The following is a 23,518-nucleotide window of genomic DNA, read 5'->3' as shown; positions in this document are numbered from 1 at the left end:
GGTATGCTTGGACCTAGAGTCTTGAAACTTGACATGAAGGTTGGCCATAACTAGTTAGTAACCACTGGTCATTTCAAGGTCATTCATTTGAAGGTCAAGGTCACTGTGACATTGAATGTAAAAATGTTAAAGTTCTTATTTCATGGTATAACTTTGGTATGCTTGGACCTAGAGTCTTCAAACTTGACATGAAGGTTGGCCAGGATTAACAGATGACCACTGGTCATTTCAAGGTCATTCATTTGAAGGTGAAGGTCACTGTGACCTTCAATATAAAAATGTTAAAGTTGTTATAACTTTGGTATGCTTGGACCTAGAGTCTTGAAACTTGACATGAAGGTTGGCCAGAACTAGTAAGTAACCACTGGACATTTCAAGGTCATTCATTTGAAGGTCAAGGTCACTGTGACCTTGAATTTCAAAATGTTAAAGTTGTTATAACTTTGGTATGCTTGGACCTAGAGTCTTGAAACTTGACATGAAGGTTGGCCAGAACTAGTAAGTAACCACTGGACATTTCAAGGTCATTCATTTGAAGGTCAAGGTCACTGTGACCTTGAATGTAAAAATGTTAAAGTTCTTATTTCATGTTATAACTTTGGTATGCTTGTACCTAGAGTCTTCAAACTTGAAATAAAGATTGGCCAGTACTAGAAGATGACCACTGGTCATTTCAATGTCATTCATTTGAAGGTCAAGGTCACTGTGACCTTAAATGTTAAAATGTTAAAATTGTTATAACTTTGGTATGCTTGGACATAGAGTCTTCAAACTTGACATGAAGGTTTGCAAGCACACTTAGATGACCACTGGTCATTTCAAGGTCATTCATTCTAAGGTCAAGGTCACTGTGACCTTGAATGTAAAAATGTTAAAGTTCTTATAACTTTGGTAGGTAAAAATGTTAAAGTTCTTATTCCATGTTATAACTTTGGTATGCTTGTACCTAGAGTCTTCAAACTTGACATAAAGGTTGGCCAGTACTAGAAGATCACCACTGCTCATTTCAATGTCATTCATTTGAAGGTCAAGGTCACTGTGACCTTCAATGTTAAAATGTTAAAATTGTTATAACTTTGGTATGCTTGGACCTAGAATCTCAAACTTGACGTAAAGGTTTGCAAGCACACTTAGATGACCACTGGTCATTTCAAGGTCATTCATTTCAATGTCATTCATTTGAAGGTCAAGGTCACTGTGAACTTAAATGTTAAAATGTTAAAATTGTTGTAACTTTGGTATGCTTGGACCTAGAATCTCAAACTTGACGTAAAGGTTTGCAAGCACACTTAGATGACCACTGGTCATTTCAAGGTCATTCATTTGAAGGTCGAGGTCACTGTGACCTTGGATGTAAATATGTTAAAGTTGTTAATACTTTGGTATGCTTAGACCTAGAGTCTTCAAACTTGATATGAAGGTTGGCCAGAACTAGTAGATGACCACTGGTCATTTTAAGGTCAAGGTCACCATGACCTTGAATGTAAAAATGTTAAAATTCTTATTTCATGGTATAACTTTCTTATGCTTGGACTTACAGTCTTCAAACTGGACATGAAGGTTGGCCAGCACTAGTAGATGACAATTGGTCATTTTAAGGTCATTGAAGGTCAAGGTCACTGTGACCTTGAATGTTAAAAATTAAAAGTTGTTTTAACTTTCGTATGCTTGGACATGGACTTTGCCATGACTAACAGATGACCACTGGTCAAGAGAACAACTGGTCATTTTAAAGTCTTTCAATTGACAGTGAACAATATTTCAGTAATTTAAGTATTGCATTGACAAAAACACGAAAGGTACTTTCCTGTCATTTAAATCAAAAATCCGGCTTCAATGCGGTCATCTCCGACCGCGGAACTCTTGTTATTCCTTGCCTCAATCTATGCCAGATACCAGGACATGCGTGTACTGATGGGGGTGCAGGTTGAGACGCTGTGGCAGTCGCTGGGAGTCCTGCGTCGCAACTTCATGCCTGCCTTGATGGGCCCGTTCCTACAGCTGACCCTGGTCCCCGCCGTGGAGGTGCGCAAGGCCACCCTGCCCATTATTTTTGACATGATGGCGTGCGAGCAGAAGGTCCATGGACACTTCAATATAGTATGTGGATTGAAATCTTCATGTTCACAAAACTGTATTTGTTCGTCGTTTTATGTTTATATTTTGTATATTGTTATTAATATTCTGAAATTTAACTATTTGATTTTTAATCTAGAGTTTTCATCTTTATAGTTAGTTTTAGTTAAGTTTAAATCATATTTGTTTTGCCTTGGTTTCATCAAAAGCCAAAAGCTTATTGAATCACTCTCTAGTCTTTTTCCTGGGTAGAACTAGTACTTAGTGTCTTTCGGGGAGATTTTAAGAATGCTCCCACAGTGGGTGTGTAACACATGACCTCCCAGTCGCTAGGAGGACACCATATCGACTATGCCGCGGCAACCTCTTTATGTTGACAAACTTACATTTGTAGAATGTTCTTATGTTTAGATTAAGTATGTTAATGTAATAGTTAAGGCATTCTGTTAACTTTTCAATAAAATTCAATAAATAAAAACACGCATACATTATTCCTGCTTATATGACGTCATGCATTTGGTATTTTTATCATCCTCTGATAAAATTACAAAAGTTATGCCAGTTTTTCGACCTTGACACTTACGGTAAACATTTTACAACATATGGCGTCTATATTTTTATTTTTATTTCATGTGAATAGTTTTTATCCCCGTATATATATTATACTAGAAATGGCGCGGCAGAGGCCGACACGTATCCCCACGCCACATGTTTGACCCAGGGGGCACCCCAGGGTTAGTAATGGGGCCATGCATAGTTGAGATTGACCGTATTGTCATAAGAGATGTTCAGTATCAATTGGAAGTGAATCGGTGTAGAAATGAAGAAGTTAATGTAAAATAACATAAAACAAGAGATGTGTTTGTTATAAATACTATGCCCCCTTCTGCGCCGCTTTGATTTATTAAAAAAAATTATCATTTGGCAGGTTCATTTCTTACCTCCCTTTAAAGCTTATTACTTCCCTTGGATTTGTTTTTTTTACCTTTGACCTTGAAGGATGACCTTGACCTTTCACCACTCAAAATGTGCAGCTCCATGAGAAACGCATGCATGCCAAATATCAAGTTGCTATCTTCAATATTGCAAAAGTTATGGCCAATGCACCATACCGGGGGGGGGGGGGGGGGGGCATAAAAATGAGTGAAATGAGTCTTACCCGGCCCCACCCCAACCCCTATAACTTTTGACCCAGGGGTCAGATCAAAATTCCAAATAGTGCAGGGTCGCACATATGCTCATAGCTACCATGTGTGAAAGTTTCAAGGTTCTAGTGCTTATAGTGTAGAAGGAGATAGTGGCCAGGACGGACGGACAGACGGACGGACAGACGGACGGACGGCGGAGATAACCACAATATCCCCACACTTTCAAAAAGCGTGGGGATAAAAATTTTGAATGCACACATCATGATTAAAGTTCAAGAAAATTTTATATATATATATGTATATATATATATATAAACTAAGTGAATGAGAGATGGTTGTAAATACAAAAATGCTAGAAAATATGCAATTCTCTTTTGTACCTCATAATTTCAGGGCTTACAAGCACATATGATCATCGCTTAGATATGCAAGTTGCACATTGTATACATGACTTTCTTGCAAATAGGTTTTTGAGCATAGGATGCTTTTTTTCACAGATGTGAAGGTGTGAAACATCAATAACATGTCTGGTTGGACACTCAGGCCCTTTAAATATTTCCTTGATACCTCATGAAACTTCTCATGAACATTTTGTTTTGTATTGTTAGAAAAAAAAAAACTCTTATTTTGGGCTATGCTTCCAAAAGAACACCATTATCGCCATATGATTACTTTGTATTAACTAATTGCCTACTCTTTTTAACTCTTTAAAAAAAAAGTTACTTATTAATGTCACATTCATAAGATATATGATTGTTGCCTATTCAGTATTGCTCCTCAACTATTCAGCATTATTTTACTGCTGAATGTCCGTATAAATAGAGGATGTTTGTAGGTTACAGTAGATTATCAATTTTTACCCGTTCCCCAATAAGAAGCAAAGTAAAATGGCTTTTGCAACCAGCATAAAACGAGTAACTCGCAGTCTGTTCAGGTTTTATGCTGTTTGCTGCTCACCAGGGTTGGAAATGAAGCCTTAAATATGTGAATATAGTAAGAAAGGTCTTTTATTAAATACAACTTTCTGAAGGACTACAAATGCGTCAAAAAACTTATCTCTCTAAGTGGTAAAGGGTTAATTCAAAAGCGATAATAGAAACAATTTTTATGACAAATGGTGCAGCCATAAGTGCAAATATATATTTCTTTTCTATGATCACTGGAGAATAAATTGATACTCTTGCAATAACCAACTAATATTATTTATATTAAATGCTTTTCTTACCCTTTATTTACATTTAAAAAGTGTTCAGTGGGCAGATTTTGCTCCGATAATGCCATAATGTCAAAAAATCATCATATCACACAGTCAAGCAGTGAAAAATTTAGAGATTTTCATTGTTATTTTTCGCTGTTGGAAACAGTGAATTGTGTCTTGGACATCACTGATATTTCATTATAAACAACAGAAAAACATTAAATACATAAAATAGCTTAGTGAGACCTTGCAGTGATTTCTTGTTCAGGTTGCGAGTTCCCTGATAGAGAGGCTTGACTTCCTGTTGACCCAGGAGCACATGGGTGATGATCAGTACATGGAGCTGTTCCACAAAATGTAAGATAATTCTACTAGCTGATACTTGTTCCACTAGCTACTGTAACTGTGTAACTAGTTGTCCCCTAAAGGTTTCACCGGAGGGGACCTATGGTTTGCGCTCTGTGAGTCTGTCTGTCACATTTTTCTGGATTCTGCGATAACTTTAAAAGTTCTTCATATTTTTTCATGAAACTTGAAACATGGATAGATGGCAATATGGACATTATGCACGTCATTTCATTTTGTTCCTATGTCAAAAATTCTGGTAGCTATGGCAACAAATAGACTAGAAATACTGCTGAAAATGGTGGTTTTCTGGATCCTGCAATAACTTTTAAAGTTCTTCATATTTTTTCATGAAACTTGGAATATGGATAGATGGCAATATGGACATTATGCAGATCATTTTATTTTGTTCTTACGTCAAAAATTCTGGTTGCTATGGCAACAAATATAAAAAAAATCTGACAATGGTGGAATTTCTGACAATGATGGAGCCGGTAGGGGACATATATTGCTTGGCAATAGTCTTGTTCTATTTGTGCCTTGCGCTGGAAAAACAGGTTTTAATGCATGTGCATAAAGTGTCATTCCAGATTATCCTGTTCAGTCTGCTGAGGCTTATCAAGGACAACACTTTCTGATTTAATGGTATTTTTTATTTAAATGAGTTGTCTACTTACCAAAAATCCATTTAAGGCTCAAAGTGTTGATCCTGATTAGCATGCGCAGGCTGCACAGGCTAATGTTGGAAAGACTTTACTGATTCCTTTAAGCCCCCTTTTCTCAGAGCGACGCTTATGTTATTTTCTTATATAAAAACATATTGATGAAGGGTTAAGAGTAACATTGTATCTACTTAACTCCAATATTAATATTGGAGTTTAGTAGATACATCAGGGTTACTCTTGCACATTTCAAAGATGCATTCTCATCCTTTGAAATGTAAGCATTTATTTAATTTCAGTGTTGCCATTTAAATGAACATCATGTGTCATCATTAAATATACACGTATTGCATTATGATTAAATGGATTCATGGATTGTTGAATGTCCGTTTTAAAAATGGTGCATATAATTGGAAGGCATATAATTGGAAGGATATAATTGAAAGGCATATAATTGGAACACCTGCAGTAGGCGCTGGGAGAGCAGCAGTCAAGAAAACAATGGCCTCTCATTATTTCAAAAAGTTTAAATCAGATCATCCGGAAACTTTGTAAAAATGTGTGGGGGCGTAATATATCTTGACCAAGTTTGATAACCAATCAGATCGCATAAAGAACTTTTGAAAGATGGCAATTGAATTATGATAAAATTGGCAAAATGAACCATGCCATCTCATTAACTCAAGTAGTTTTAATCTGATCATCTGCAAATTAATTGACAATTTTTTATGATTATAATATCTCAAACGAGTTGGATAACGAGCCTAATTGCCTTTATTTAATATAATGCCCCTATATATAGCATTATCCCAAATATATGTAGCCAGCTCTTTAATAATAAATAATGTCAGTTTTAAATAAGGTTAGCTTGAATAAAGGTCAAGCTGAGGTTGGTATTTGAGGCTATTCAGCTCAAGGTCAAATGCAATGTTACTAAACGATAGTAAAAATGGTTTCTTCTCAATTTCTTCAATTTGGATAAGTTATTGCATTCAAATGTAGTGTGTAGGTAACTTAAAAGAAAACCTAGCCTTGGAAAAGTGATATGCTTGATGGTTTGTAGTGCCACTTCTGAAAAGCAACTCTCTATGTCAAAAATCAAGGTCACAATTCAAGGGCAAAGGTTATTCTTTGTTAAATAAATGCTTAATACTTCTGTCTAGAGCAAACCTTTGGATGGATTTGCAAAAAAGCACTGCTGAAAGTGACCAGCATGATGAGACTTGAGCGTCACACACAAAAACCAGGTCACTATAAAGCAGCTGATCTTGATGTGTGAATTTGGCATTTGACCTATAGGTCAAAGGTCAAATCACACATCAAGATCAGCTGTTTTAACATAGTCTTGAGCAAATAAGGTTTTAAAGACCAATTTGCAGTGTATACGTTTACAAGCATCATGATTGGCAAACACTATAACTAGGTCACTGGGTAAAAAGGCAAGATCACAATAATTTTTAAGGTCAAAGGTCAGATAAAACAAATCAATTGAGACTTTGTCAAATCATTTCATGAATTTTTTTATTGACTGTTGTATCACAATGACAATAAATTTCTGGTTTTAAAATTATGTGAAAACAGTTTGCAACTTAATTTAACATTATAAACTGTGTGTTTTTGGTGATAAAGACTCTCTGATGCTGTTTCTCATGTTCTTTGTCTAGCTAAATAACCCTTTGCATGCTGGAACCGAATTTTGAAGGCCTTTGCAAACAATTTGGATCCTGATGAGACACCACAGAACATGGCGTCTCATCAGGATCCAAACTGTTTGCTATTCTGATAGTATTCTTTAAAAAAAAATCAAAGAAAATGCTTATTTTAGAAATTCAGCAGACAACAGTTTAGCACACGACAAATTTCCCATCATGCAAAGGGTTAAGGATACATGACTGCAGTGTTACCATAAAAAGAGAAGTTTGTGAATATTGTTGGATTAGTCTGAAGGGAAAATATTATATAGAGTTCACTGTTCATAAATAGATTAAAATAATTGTTGCTAATTTTACTTGCACTCAGTTATAGAAATGAAGATTTGTGTTAGAATATAATGTTGAAAATTGTTTGTTAGTAATTGCATAAAATAGCTTACAGCTCATCTCAGGGAAATATCAAAGGAATTTATTTCAGAATTTCACCCTAGCTTATAATAGTGGTGGCTATAGTGTTGGCTATTTGCTTAATGCAGTTTTAAAGTATTGTTTGTTTCATAAAGCCACCCCAAATTTAAGCATATTTTGAACATAAAATTTTATGTCAATTTTTTCATTGATGGACTTTCAACCTGTTAACCCTTGAGAATGCAAGGCAAACTTGGCAAACAACTCTTTAAAATGTTGACCATCAAATTATGGCAAATATTCTATTCTCAACAATGATTTCTTTAATGATTTAAAGACAAGTATTTGTTTACTTTAGAGAATGGTGCGAATATTTGTGAAAATGATTACCATGACAACTGTATTGTTCAATTATCTCCATTGTTCAAGGCCTGGGGAAGTTCAATAGTTTCATCTGAAGCATGTAATATGAGTGATTGGGATATGTTTGTCAAAAAAAAGGACGCTTATGACATATTGTCAGTCAGCGTGGCTTGTGGACTTACATGAAAGGCTTCCTTTAAATCGAAATTAAATTGAGCGGATTCGGTAAATTTTGTCAATGTCTTTTATAGCCTTTGATACAAGTTGTAATGATATTTGCCAAGATATAAAAATCTTGTAAAGGAAAAATAAATCCTGATTTGTGCTAAGTGTTTAAAGTGCTCAGTTCTATTACTCTGTTACAATGAAAATAGATAATAGATTGGATCAAATAAAATGGTAGATTTGATAGAATTTTCAAAATTCACAACCGTGGCTGCTTCAGAAGAATAAGGATTTGTTTAAGTATATTTGAGGACAGAATTGGTATTTGTGTACCCGTGTACAAAGACATAAAAACTGGTTGATGAACAAGATTTGGTGATGATTCCTGTGTTAGTTATTAATGGATTTAACTCAAACTTTGAGATTGCAGGTCTGGGAATAATGGAATACTGTGCATTTAATAGTTTAGACATGAAAGTTCTTTAAAATTGTATCTTTATATGCTTTTTAATTTTCTATAATGAATGATGTAAATATGTGTGTTGATAAGTGGAAAACTGTTTCTGACTAAAATGGGAAATGAAATACTTGTGGCTTTGGTTTTGACATCATAGTTTTTTGTCTAAATGGTAGCCAGGAACAATGTTTGGAGTTAATTTGCCACAATGAAAAACAGTTTTAAAATCTTTTAGGTGTAAAATATATTTTAAGTTTTAAAATGGTGCGTCTCAAAAGTTTGGCATACCGCAGAACTTCCTCTGTGTTCTGTTCTGCTAACTGCACATGCTCCAAATGTCAGGCAGCGGAGAAAAAACAGAGGAGAAAATCAGACACCAGGTATTTCTTTTGCATAAACTTTGTGCATAAAAATGCCTACCATTATGTGATATAGAAGAAAATTATTGGTTATTGGCTCATTGCACAATTTTTTTATTTGTATGCCTCCCGGTAGGGTGGCATATAGCAGTTGAACTGTCCGTCAGTCCGTCTGTCAGTCTGTGCGTCCGTCCAGAACTTTAACATTGGCCATAACTTTTGCAATATTGAAGATAGCAACTTGATATTTGGCATGCATGTGTATCTCATGGAGCTGCATATTTTGAGTGGTGAAATGTCAAGGTCATCCTTCAAGGTCAAAGGTCAAATATATGGCTTCAAAGTGGTGCAATAGGGGGCATTGTGTTCCTGACAAACACATCATTTGTTTATAATATAAATCTATTTGATAATTATCTTCTTTTTCCGTTAAGTGGAGATACTTTAATATGAATGAATTATTAAAAATTGCAGACAGCTAGGTGTCTTTATCAAAAAAGATGGTAATTGGTCAATAACTTTAGTTTGCAATGAACACTCTTGATGATACTTTGCTTAGATCAAGCTTCTACCTTGTGGATGTAAATTGGTTGTTTCTGGTCACGGTCTGCCGTGTGACAAGCCAAAGAGACAGTTTCTGCTCAATGACTGCAATTTGGTTGAAGATATTGCACTGAAATTTTGTGTGTAGGTAGCTTTCTGTTAATAAAATTAATATTCTTATTATAACACCCAACTGAATGTAAGATATTCATAAAACATACGTTTATGTGAATTTATATGAGGTCAATCTTGAAATACATGTACATTTGTGTTTTTTCAACAATGCATTGTATGCAGTTTTACCCCTTGTATATAGTAATGTTGACATTATAAGTAAAATAGACAATTGCATATAAAATTGCATCTTTTTACTGTACACAGCTACTACAAAACTTAAAGTTTAATTGGATTTTTTTAACCCTCTATAAATGAAACCATGTTTATGTGTGAATGAACATAGTTTAAAAATACAGTTAAAATGATAAAAAATACTGTCAAAGCCATGTAAAAGTGTTTGTTAAACTGAAAGTATAGTGAGATTATAGCTGATTATTCCAAAAAAAGCATTAACAACATTAAATGAATAGGTTTGTTTCAGAAAGATCACCAATATGATGTCAATAGCAAGTTCAATGTTTATTTAAAATTCACATAATACAGTCGTACAAGGAGCTATATGGGAAAGTAGGCACAGGACAAACTGTATTGTCTGCCTGGATTATAAAGATAGGTTAACATGACCATACAGTTACAGTGTCATTATCAAGTGTATGTTAAAAGCCTGAAATGATAATGATAATAGCCCTCCCATCTCACCCCATATTGTGAAAGTACATTGATGGGAGATCAAAAGGCTGGGGGTTGTTGACCAGGATTACTTTAAAACATCCTGTTAAACAGTGGAAGAAATAAAATTGATAATATCGGCTACATTGCAACGGATGAGCTGATAGGACTACATTGCAAAGGATGAGCTGATAGGAGGGATAGGATGGGTATTGTTATAATAAAGACTTAAGGGATTAAAATCATGTGGTAATGAAATCTCTATGTTGTCTTGCTAAGTTATTAGTAGATAATCATTTCTAAAAAAAGGTAAAATATGACAGCATACTGATTCATTGTTTAAAGTAAAACAATAGAGATGTAACATGAACATGAAAAATATTTGGAATAAAACTCTGCATAATTATTTTGAAAAATGGATTTTATTACAGAAGAATTTGCATTTTATTTTTACTTTTGTTCAGGTCCATTTGTTTTTAATTAAGTGTCAGCCTTGGACTAAACAATTTCTCTGAAATAACACTTTTTGGGGTTTTTAGTGTGAAACGCTTTCAGATATTTACCTGATTTTTGAAGTGCAAGTCTACCTACATAACTCTTAGATAAAGGTTTGGTTTTTATGACCCTGGTAGGGTGGCATAATAGCAGTTGAACTGTCCGTCAGGCTGTGCGTCCGTCCGAAAACTTTAACATTGGCCATAACTTTTGCAATATTGAAGATAGCAACTTGATATTTGGCATGCACGTGTATCTCATGGAGCTGCATATTTTGATTGGTGAAAGGTCAAGGTCAATGCCATCCTTCAAGGTCAAAGGTAAAAAAAATCAAAGGGAAGTAACAAGCTTTAAAGGGCGATAATTTCTATTTATCATGTGGCAGGTACAGATCATTTTCACAGGGGAAGTAATATTTGTTATAATGAAAAAAAATAATTTAATCAAAGCGGCGCAGTAGGGGGCATTGTGTTTCTGACAAACACATATGTTGTTTTGTACATATGTGGAGTTTTGTGTACAAAAGTGGAATAAGGGACTTAATGTGCCTTATATTTCTTTAGATGACATAGAACATTTTTTCCTGATCATGAAGCCCTGTATGAAGGGAGATTGGATAGGTTAACACACAATTTGATTCACTCACCTGAGCACAACCTGCTCTTTGTTTGCTTTTTGTATCGCTGTTTGTCGGTCATCCATCATGGGTCTTCAACAACCATGTATCAGTTGGGTTTCAAAACTGGGTAACAAAGGGTCAAAAGCTATTTTGCTAGAAGCTATTTTAGGTCATATTAACGAAGAAGTTGAGTTCAAAACTAGGTCAGTAACAGAAAAAAATTGGTCACTAGATCACGTGGAAGAAAAAGCTTGTGAACACTTTGAGATATGAGGTCTGTCCAATTAAAAATATGGCTGTCTTGAGACGAGACATTTTTTAAGATGGCTATAGCCTCAGGTGGGTACATCAGGGCCTATGCCCCTTGCTTTCAGTATTTAGCTCACCGTTTTCGGAGAAAACCCGAGGTATTGTCATAGAAAGCTCGTCGTACCGTCCGCCGTCTGACGTCAGCTGTTGTGCTAAAACCTTAACATTGGCTCTAAAAATCAAAGTGCTTCCACCTACAACTTTGAAACTTCATATGTAGATGCACCTTGATGAGTTCTACATGCCACACCCATTTTGGGGTCACTAGGTCAAAGGTCAAGGTCACTGTGACCTCAAAAAGAAAAGAAATTCTTACAAGTTTTCATTTATTCAAAATTGCACCGTAGGGGAGCGTGTCACCCGTTATGCGGTGCTCTTGTTACAATGTTTTCTCAAATCTTCAAACAGTCTTGAGTATACATTCTCATCATTATTATAGAAGTTTGCATCTTTTTTACCTGACAAAGTTACAAACTTTGTTGTCCAAAAGTTTCAGCGTGTGAATTGTTACAGTTAGAAACTAATAGTAAGCACTACTCATTTTTATTTCGAATTGGCGCAATATTTTCAAGAGATTTTGTTTAAGAGAAGGCATTCTTGTTTTAAAAAAAGGCTGAATCTTAGAAACTTCGCTTTTCCTTGCAAATAGCCCTGTAAAAACCAAACGATATATAAAAGTCACTTTGATCTTTTGTACAGAACTCGGTTATATTTGTATTAGATTTCTTTCTAAATTTTGACTGTAAGCTTGGGAAACCGCCTCAGAATGTTCACGCTTGTCTTGCTAAACCTTTTTGTACTCTGGTTTGGCTTATGAAGACAACAATTTCAGACAAATATTTACTTTTTGCTGACATTTTCTGGCAACCATTCCAGTAATCTGTGAATTAACACTAAACAGGTGAGGAGATGTAGCATTCCAGAAAAATTGACCGGTTCCATAAGATTTCAAGCTACTGGGTAATATGCTGTTGTTTTTAGATGGGCGCTTTAGCGCCCGTCTAAAGTGCTTAGTGTGAAATTCAGATCGATACGGCCTAGGTATGATTAACCTAATACCAACTTGCGTATCCGCGCAAGAAAGAGTTGTATAATTTATGCAAGAGGTTTGAGTTCTCCAATTATGTGTATTCACAAATGGAAACATTATATTAATATAGTGTTACATTCAATATTTTCGAACGGTGTTTTATAGAAAAGAATCAATAAACGATGATCGTATTGTACGTGTCGTGGAGGAGATTGTTTATGAATGATTAAAATAGTTCACTTTCTGCTGCGTGTGCGTGACGTAGTATTTTCGCTCAGCTTATTCATAAATCTGAGGCTGGCGATAAACAAAGGGGAGTCCGTGTGAGAATAACGCAGTAGTATAAGGTTACGCTTGTTTATATTCACAGGTCTCAATTAATAATACGTTGACCACGAGTTAAACAATTATTACAGGGATACGATAGACAACATACAAAAATGTTTCATTATCGATGAAACTGTTAAAAAACATTTAAATATAACAATAATATTCCCTAAAAAATGTAGTCTTGCTGTTTTGAAATAAGGTTTGGAATTTTGTTTTCTAAATAACTTAATTCAAAACAAAAGTTTAATTATAGTGTTTTTTACTTGTTAGTCGCATATTTACCGCATTATAATGTATGTTATAATAGGCAAACCATACATTAGTAAAATTCAATCTCCTTCGCATATAGAAGGAATGGATCAATTAGGTGCTGCGTTTCCTTTGCTTACTTCAGTTAGAGGTCAATTATTTACGTAATAGCAATCACAAGGCTCCGACTTCAAAGGATTTGCGGAGCGTTCTTACATAATAAAAGTCGTAGTCGCATGGTATTTGCGTTTTGCGTCCTATTTGGTCACGTGGTTCTTTTTCCCGGTTGTTTTGGCATTCATGATATGAGGCTATTAATAGATGCGCCTGTCGATAAACAAAGGAAAGTTTATGGGTTATAACAACGCAATAGGTTACGCTCTCGCATACAACTCAATGACGTAGTACAGGTAGTAAATTGAGAGATTCGGGAAAAAGTTGACGCTTATTTATATTCTCAATTTATATACGATAGACAAAAAAAAGTTTCCTAATTGCTAAACCCGAATATAACAAACAATTTATAATAATAATACGAATGCAATAGTAGAAGGTTAGTAGAAGGTTAAGATTGTTTATATTCACAGTTTTCAATACATAGACAGTTGGATATGAGTTCATCAATTACTACAGGCATACTATAGGCAACCTCGAAAATGCTTTTTAATCGCTAAAACCGAAAACAACTTAATATATTATATTAAATATATTTATAACAATAAATGTCTTTTTAAAATGTAGTCGGCGTATACGCTGACTTTGAAATAAAGTTAGCAATTTACTTTTCTAAATAATTAAATACAATTAAACAAAAGTTAAACTATTGTGTTGTGTTTTTCACTTGTAAGCTGCATATTCACCGCATGAAATGTGTGTTAGCATTGTCAAACCACACATTAGTGTGAGTAAATAAAAAATATACTACGGGAGAGCACTTCATATGTGTCCTGATATGCCTTGTTATGAGTATCTTTCTTCACTATCGAAATATATCGTATGTTTATATTTTATTTAAACGCAGTTTTCTTTCGACACATTTAAATCACACGTCAATAGCGCCGTCATGCGAAAATGGGTCTTATGCGTTTCGGCAAGTGTTTGTTAAACCCAACATGTGCTTTTGCGCAGTCAGGCCATAGGGGATGCTGTTCGCTTTAAAATTACTCAATATGTTATTTTTCTCCTTACCAGAAGGAGGGATAGCTGAGTGGGCTATTTATATGATGGGCGCATATGGAATAAGACCCATTTTCGCATGACGAGGGTCATTACAAATCTCATTGCGAATTGAAAATGCCACATTTAAGAACAATGCTTTTTGATACAAAATTGATTTGAAAATAGCAAACTTGTTAATAATGGCAGCCTATCCACACATTAAGGAATGATTTCCAGACGTGCTGACCAAGTACGGCAAACATTGTGGTATGATAATTAGACGATTTTCTCTTATCGTGACACTATACTATTTCGCTAATGATTGTTTACTCATCTTGGAGGCGAAAGTGAAATTCTGCGAGATGGATTGTAACGCGTAATTGTAACAGGGCCACAATTTGTGTCGTTTGAGCATACAGAGAGTAGTCCGGAATTCCGTACACTGAACAGTGCTACATCCTTTGAATTGAGCACATACGCAGTGATGTAGCAAAAATTCAGAGGTTGTATCTCGAATCAGCTTATTAAATATTCGAAAATATTCATGCGTGTCTGTTGGCGTTATGTAAAAGTCACTAAGATGAAAACTAAAACAGCTACGCCTAAAAGCGCATTAGTGCTCTATACCTATGTTTATGTTAGCGTTGTTGACACCGTGTGAACTGCTCGGGTAATAAGTTAAGCATAAACAGCAATGTTTATATACTTTTATTCCTCCATATACAAGATAGGAAGATTGTTGTATATTTTGAATTTGTATATGGTGTCAAAAATCAAAAGTTTTGTACACGGAACTTTCATTATGAATTTATATTCTGGGTGTGATAGTCATTTGATATTAGAAAAAAATATTCATTTAATATGATGGTGACTGCACATTTTCTTTATATTAAGTTATCATTACCATTTTCATCATACTTTCTATGCTTTCAGAACTTCCAAAAAGCATGTTGTTTTTATTTTGTCTTCGTTATTTCTATGAAATAATAAGGATGATAAAAAGTGCACACAAAACTCGGCCCGTGCGCTACGACACACACTTAATAAAGTTGAATGGCATGTGTTCATTTCAAACTTGCGATTGATTTTCAAAAATGAATTGCGTGCTAAATTATGCAATAGCGAACATCTTCAGTGCCTTCAGCGCTTTGATTTTATTTGAAAGTTGGAGGTTGCTTTCACTTATAATTGTTTACGTTAAGCTTGATGGAACAGTGTTAGCAGGATCTGGATTTTCCTGCATGCCTTATGGAAAACTGCTATTTACTTTTTGTACATACAGTAATTATTGAGTCAAATCGGTAAGATTTCGCTCACCCTTATATTTCTCTTTTACAAGAATGGCAAATATTTTTCTCACAAATACCAGAAGTTCTGACTGCTCTCCAGCTTCATCTCTGTCCAACATTATATGTTGTATATTGTGGTTTGTTTGGGCTAGAAGTCCTCTTTTTTAATGCTAAACAGGAAATATGTGTTCAATTGCTATCCTAGAATTATATATTAACATTGTATTATGTGAATTTGGAATAAGAAATCAAACTGGAAATGGACATTATTTTGGTGATTTTCTCAAACAAAACTATTCATTCTATGATTTGAATTTAGTTTTGAAATATTTTATCTATACTTCAAGCTTAATAAGCAAATTTCCATGATTTTTCATTAACAGTTATTGTATTTTTATAATTTTAACTGAATTTTTAACAGTGTTTATGTGCCTCATGGACACAGTTTCATTTTATGATTTTTTTTTAAATCAATGAATAATCCAGTTTTGAATTAAAATCAATTTAAATGATGATATTATATATGCAAGTATCTATTATAATTATAATTTGTCAAACTAAATACATACAACATGTAAAACTGCAAATTATGCAGTTGAAAAAACACAATAAATTTCCCAAATTGATGTCTTATTCCAACTTCACATAATACTGTGTTATATACATTTTTTTTATTAATTTGACTTTGATTGCTATGTTTACGGCAGAATCTGTGATATCCCAGTAATGGCCACTAGCTTTAGGATGTACATTGGTATCCATAACAACCTATGTCAAGCTTTACATGACCCCAGCATGCTCCCAGTGACCTTGAAAATGTTCCATTCACTAAATGACCCCTATTTGATATCACACTGGCCCAGTTTCCGTGGTACAATTGCAGTTTAAGGGGCTATTAACAAGAAACCATGTGTGCAGTCAATGTAGGTTTTAAACCAAAACAAAGATCTAATTTCTTATTCTTCAATTTGGTTTCAAGAGTTGAATGTTACCAGACCTGTGCACTGGAACTTAGAGGTTGTAGGTTACCGGGATACTTATAAGTGCATGTCAGGGCACAGTTAATGTGACCTTGATAAATTGTTCTTTTTTTTTCCAAATGTATCAAAAGCAAAAATATAAAACTTATATGTATAAGTGCATATCAGGGTGCAATTGATATGACCTTGATGAATTGTTCTATTAAAAATAACGTGTATCAACAGCGTAAATATAAAACATTCAAAGTATCAATTAATTTAAAAGTCAATGAGGGCCCGTATTTGCTAACTCGTTCTTAGACTTAAGAATAAAGAATTGGACTATATAGAGAATAATAGGTTGGTGACGTAGATGGAGAATGGTTATCTGGCAAGTCAGAGGAAGTTATCGGCTCACCCAATAAGATCCTCCGACGAGCCAGATAACCATTTTCCATCCACGTCACCAACCTATTATTCTATTTATCCTGTCACATTTATAACATTCGTTGAAATGTTTCTAAAATATCTAGTTTTCGATTATTTTGTGTTTAAATATTTAATATGGGAAAAAAAACACTCGACTAAAATATTGTGATGTCACGTCATGCAAAACGCTTCGCTAGCTTTCATCTTGTTAAACAACACAGAAATCGAGTCAATCGTTATTAATTCAATACACAAAGACTAAATTATGCTGTTAAAAAAATAATGTTTAAACAAACAGTACTTTACATTTATTTTGTATTTTTTTAAATTGAAATAAGTATATTTTATTAAAAGGAAATAGTACAGGCATGCGCATGCGCGAAGAGCAACTGACGGATATTCGAGATAACGTGGTCATCTAGCCTAATATCTTTTGGGATATTAGGTTACCTGGTTATCGGGCTGATTTAAAGGCATGTGACAGGATAAATAAAAATACATCACATTTTGAATATACAGGCTTAGTTGTATGCTTACTTCATTTACATATTGCTCTTAACACAGAATTACAGATGTGTTACCTGCTATGCTAGAGCTGACTTTCAAATAGTTATAGCACATATGAATTTTAAGAATATTAAGAAAACTTGAGTCTTAGAATCAGTTGGTTAATATAGGCCCCGTATTTGAGGATCTGTAGATGCCAATCATCACATAATTATATGCCGCGCCAAAGAACACTTTTTCGTCCTTTTTGTGGACTTTTTTCTGTATACAATATGTCGGTTACTATTCATTGAACACAATGAAGTACTATAAGAAGTGTCAGATTTGTATGACATTTAAAACTGCAGGGAACTCCTGTCAAAATATGCCAGGCCACCGAAATATAAGTGGATGTAGGGAACCTTCAAAATGTCTGTCTTATATCAGTCCATCTTTATTTGGAAAATGCTTGTTTGTTATTGTTTTGACAGCCTTCATAAAGAAATTCAAGAACGTCCTTCAATCAGAAGAATTTCAGTGAAAGATAAATGGTTCAGATTGTTTCTGGAATTTCATTTTTCCTAAAATTATATTGTGTTTATCATGAAAACAATCTTTTAATGTTGCCAACAAAATTGTTGAAACAATATATTTGTCTTACTTAAAGCTTAGTTAAGGATCAGGGTAATAATTATTTGAAAAAGCATAATATTTTTTTTAATAACTGTTACTTGAAAGTTATAGACATTACATTAGATTTCCTGATATATTATTTTTGTTTTTATAACAAACAAAAGTATTTTATTTTATTTCCTTCAAACATACACTGCAAACTTGTTTGAGCAGTGTTGTTAAATCCTCACTAAATATATCAGTCATGATCCCATTTTATAATTATAATATAAATTAATATGCCTGACAATAAAAAGGAAGCTGTCAAAATGTTGCACAGGAGGAAAAAAAGGAAATCATTCAAATTATTTTTGGAGCAGTCTTTGGCATGTTTATTCCTTTGCCCAATACCTGGCTCTTAAAAACCTGTAGCTGTATTTTTATATTGAATGTATAGCAAATATAAATCACATTTTTGAGGCAGTCAGAAGCCAATTAGAACCTGTGGAGAAAATGAATGTCTGCCATATGGGGGCGAAGTTTGGGGGCTTTGAGATAAGGGCAGATTCTGTGGCTGCTAATGATGGCTTTGATTTCTTACACAATGGTGGGTGTTACCATGCTGAGATAAAATTAATTGACTGTTAATTGTCTGTGTTTTTTTTCTGCAGCTGAAAAGAAACTGTGCAGAGAAATGAAATAATGTATTCACTTTAGCTTGTAATTTCTGCAGGGTTTAGGATAATCATATAAAAGGAATATTGAAAACAGTATTCAAAGTGTTTTGAACACAGTCATAGAAGTTTGATACGTTAAATAGACAATCATCCTACCACTATACGTCCCATGGTCAACAATTATCAAATTATGAAACACAGTTTTAATGGTTATTTTTTATGCCCCCGGATCGATTGATCGGGGGCATATTGTTTGTGGCCTGTCCGTCTGTCATTCTGTCCCAAAACTTAAACCTTACAGTAAAGTTTTGCAATAACTTTTGCAATATTGAACATAGCAACTTGATATTTGGCATGCATGTGTATCTCATGAAGCTGCATATTTTGAGTGGTGAAAGGTCAAGGTCATCCTTCAAGGTCAAAAGTCAAAAAATACAATCCAAGGGAAGTAATAAGCTTTAAAAGGGAGTTAATTTCTAAACCTGCCAAATGATAAATTGAAATTTTATTTCAAATCGGCGCAATAGGGGGAATTGTGTTTTTGTAGCCACAAACAATGTTGAACATACATTCCGCCATCAGCAACAACAACAGCATAAGCTACCCTCCAGCTCACAAACTTCAGATCACCCTAAAAAAATGCTCAATCCTATACCATCACCGCAACAAACAAGGCAACAACAACAACCTAGGCAACAACGCCATCATCAGCAACGACACAGGATATCCGACCACCCCGCGTATTCTCCCTTCAATATACATAGAAACCGGCTACGCATGGCCCGTTACAGCTCGACCCCGATCATGCGCCATAGCCTCCGCAAAGGACACGCGATTGCACCGCCGTTTCCGGTCTTCTTTCGCCACGCGTACGGAATATATTAAGTTAATCCAGTAGCCTTAAGCCCGTACGTTAGGTCAATTTAACACACCAAACCCTCAATGTCTGCGACAGTTCATACTCATAATATAAACAGTCTTACAATTATGTCGTGGAACGCCCGAGGGGTTACCCATAACTCAAATGCAAAAATGTACGAGCTTCAAAATTATGTTAATAACAACGAAGTGCATGTAGTATGTCTCCAGGAAACGAACTACAAAAGTAATCACAGACAAGTTCATTTAAAAGGATATCAAGAACCTGTGAGAGGTGAACAAAGAGAAAAACTTATAGGCACTGGGGTAACAATATATGTAAAATCGGGCATTTCATTTACTACAATAAACATTGATCAAGATTGCCCTATTGAATCGTGTGCCCTCACACTGTACTTGACTAAGCACCAATCATTCCGCATTCAATGCGTATATGCTCAAACTAAAGATAATACGTGTAAAAATTATGCAAAAATTTTCCATTCAGTTGAACATAGAAAGAATAATATTATTGTTGGCGGTTTCAATCTAAAACACCCCTGCTGGAACCCCGAGGGTGATCCACGATGCGACGATAACTCTGAAAATCTCTTAAAATTAATTAACAATAACAGCATAAACTTCCTTAACGACGGTCAAATAACGAGATTGTCTGATCGCGAAGATCAACCCGACAGCGCGATCGATCTAGCCCTTACCTCAGCCCATCTTTAAGCTATAAGCGATTTCAATGTCATTGACGACTCGTTTGGAAATGACCATCTTCCAATCATAATAAACATTAAGACAAGCATAGAGAATACCCTTCCGTCCACACAACACAAATGGAAAATACACAAAGCCACACCTGAACAATGGAACAACTTTAAAACTCAGTGTAATAATGAGTTCCTTCCTAATGTAGATAATACTGACACCAACTCTTACTTTAAATCCTATATAACAAAACTTAAAACTGCGCTTGATAACTCAATCCCTGTAAGCAAAACACCTAAAAAACTCAAACGGTCTGTACCATGGTGGAATCAAGAATGCACATACGCCATTAAATATCGTGAAAAATGTAGGAGAAAATGTATCCGAATCAGAACCGGACCTATGTATGACAAATATAGGGAAGCCCGCAAAAGTGCTAAACAAGTATTAAAAAAGGCTAAATTAGAAAGCTGGAACGAATTTTGTAATAATCTCTCACATAAAACAACTAGCAAAGAACTATGGGATCAAGTTAAGCGCATGCAAGGCAGACCCCCTACTAATACACCTATCTTTCGTTATCAACGAAGTTCTTGTATCTAACGCAGATAAAGCTTCTGCCCTGGTACAACATTATCAAAAAGTAAGCAGTGACGAAGGCTACTCTGAAACATTTATTGCAAAGAAAATAAAAACAAAAAATGAATTTCCTGTCTGGCTACAATCTCTTACCGAGGAAAAAACTCACAAGTACAATGCTCCTTTTAGCCTGTTCAAGCTCGAATCAGCTCTCCTTACATGCAAAAACGGCGCGCTGGGCGACGATTACATCCATTATAAGATACTTAAACAACTTCCACTCTCGGGGAAACAAGAATTACTTGCCCTTTATAATAAATCATGGTCTGAAGGTACTCTTCCTGATGAATGGCACGAGGCCACAATAATTCCGATCCTTAAAATCAATAAGCCTAAAGACTCTCCAGCCTCATATCGGCCGATCTCTTAAACCTCTACGTTCACCAAACTAATGCAGAAAATGATAAAACCGAGACTCTGCGCGTATCTAGAAAAACATAACAAAATCTCAGAAGTCCAATCGGGCTGTAGATCTAACCACTCTTGCGAAGATCATTTAGTACGCCTTGAAGCTGATATTAAAAGAGCCCAAAATCTCGGTCAAACCGTAGCAGCCGTATTTTTAGACCTCACAGCTGCATTCGATAAACTATGGAACGAAAACGCCATTAAAACACTTAATACGTTAGGAATAGAGGGTAAAATGCTCAACTGGCTTGCAGCTTTTCTTACAACGCGTAAAATAAAAGTGAGACTGCATGACGCGACATCAGAATCAGTTGAGACTATAAACGGCTGTCCCCAAGGTAGTGTCCTATCTCCAATATTATTTTCCGTGACTATGAACACCCTAGACAGAGAAATTAAGGCACATAATTCACAAAATAACACTGATCTAATCAATTTATCACTTTTTGTAGACGATAGTGCAATATGGACCACATCAAAATCGCCGAATCTAGCAATTACTAAAATCCAAAAAGCCCTAACTGCAATAGAAAACTGGAGCGCATCGTATGGCTTCCAAATAAATCCCACAAAAACCCAAGCAATCTTATTCCTTGCCAGTGCACAAAAAGTAGCGGCCAATGCACGTAAAGCAACTCGATCTAAGAAAACCCCTAACTCCCCACAACTTACTCTATGTGGTGCTCCTCTTCCGCTTCTTGACAACATTACTTTTTTGGGTATGACATTTGACAAATATTTAACATGGAAAGACCACATCCTTAAACTAGTTGTACGCTGCCAAAAGGACCTCAACTTTCTAAAATGCATCCAAAGAAACAACTGGGGTACGGATAAAAAAGCCCTTATGCGTATCTATAAAGCCACTATCTGGGCAAAAATAAACTACGGAAGCATTGCGTACAATTCAGCCAGTGACACATTACTCAATAAATTACAAGTAATCCAAAATACGGCACTGAAAATTATAACTGGTACACGTAAATCTACAAGCACCGTTCTGCTGCACGCTGAATGTGGAATGATAGAACTGGGTCAACAAAGGCAAATTAACCAACTTAAATACCGCGCGCGCACGCTATCTATGGGACCACACCTCCCAATTAATCTTAGTGTTACTGAAGACCCGGCCTACCAAAAAAGGAAAAAGAAGAGTGGTCTCCCGTACGCGCAGAACGTGCTCGAGCTAGGCAAATATTATGAGACTATTGACATTAAAACTCAGGAACCTACATACTTTAGCTTAAGAAATCTATCAAAACCAAATATTGACTTACATCTAACAACATTAATTAAAAAATCCGACAACGACCCAAACAGTGGCTCTATAGCTCAAAACTATGTAACAGATAAATATGGGTTACGCCCAGATTTTCACTGACGGTAGCAAAAATGAGGAACTTGAAATAGCAGGCGCGGCTTTTGTAGTGTATCAACCCAAAAATGTCATTATACATCAGTGCAAGGTAAAATACAATAAAGAACTGTCTATATTTGCCTGCGAACTAGCTATAATAAACAGCGCCATAAAGTGGCTTAACGAACTTGAAACTCACGAACGCTCAAACTACGCGATATTAACCGATTCTCTCAGCGCCTTACAAGCACTTAATGCAGGATCATCGAAAACGCGTCCCGACCTAATATGTGCAACATTAAAGGGAATCACAAAACTAGCAAACAACAATATCACTCTCCAATTCGTATGGATCCCGAGTCACGTAGGCATTCCAGGTAACGAACACGCTGACCAACTTGCCAGAATAGGTTCCCATGAAGGTCTACCCTCTGATTTAAAGCCTAGCGCGCGCGAACTAATTGCAATCATTAACCAAAAAGGGTATAATGAACAGGATCACAAATGGTCAATGTACTGCGCCGATCATAATTTACCGCTGTTAACCAACCCTAGCCATAAGATTAACATCTATAGTCCCATTAAAAGGGAGGACAGGGCTTACTTGCGCATGCGCCTAAGGGTGACTAGATTGCACGGCGACTATTACAAAACTGTCCTCTGCCCCCAGTGCAACATTCATAACACGTTTGAACATCTTTTCTTTATATGCCCTAAACACGCTGAACAGAGACT

General features: G+C 35.4%; 1 protein-coding gene across 8 annotated transcripts in view; it reads left to right on the top strand.

The window, feature by feature from the left end:
• The window catches only part of LOC127881595 (dedicator of cytokinesis protein 3-like), a 173,845-nt gene that overhangs the window by 104,007 nt on the left and 46,320 nt on the right, over positions 1-23,518 (top strand). For all 8 annotated transcript variants that reach the window (XM_052429588.1, XM_052429589.1, XM_052429591.1 and 5 more), the window contains 2 exons: positions 1,893-2,100; positions 4,691-4,779. In XM_052429588.1, the coding sequence (XP_052285548.1) occupies positions 1,893-2,100; positions 4,691-4,779 (297 nt within the window). The remainder of the gene's footprint in view (positions 1-1,892; positions 2,101-4,690; positions 4,780-23,518) is intronic.

Source organism: Dreissena polymorpha, chromosome 5 (genome assembly GCF_020536995.1).
Source record: "Dreissena polymorpha isolate Duluth1 chromosome 5, UMN_Dpol_1.0, whole genome shotgun sequence".
Classification (NCBI taxonomy): domain Eukaryota; kingdom Metazoa; phylum Mollusca; class Bivalvia; order Myida; family Dreissenidae; genus Dreissena; species Dreissena polymorpha.
This window is presented reverse-complemented; position numbering and strand designations above follow the sequence as displayed.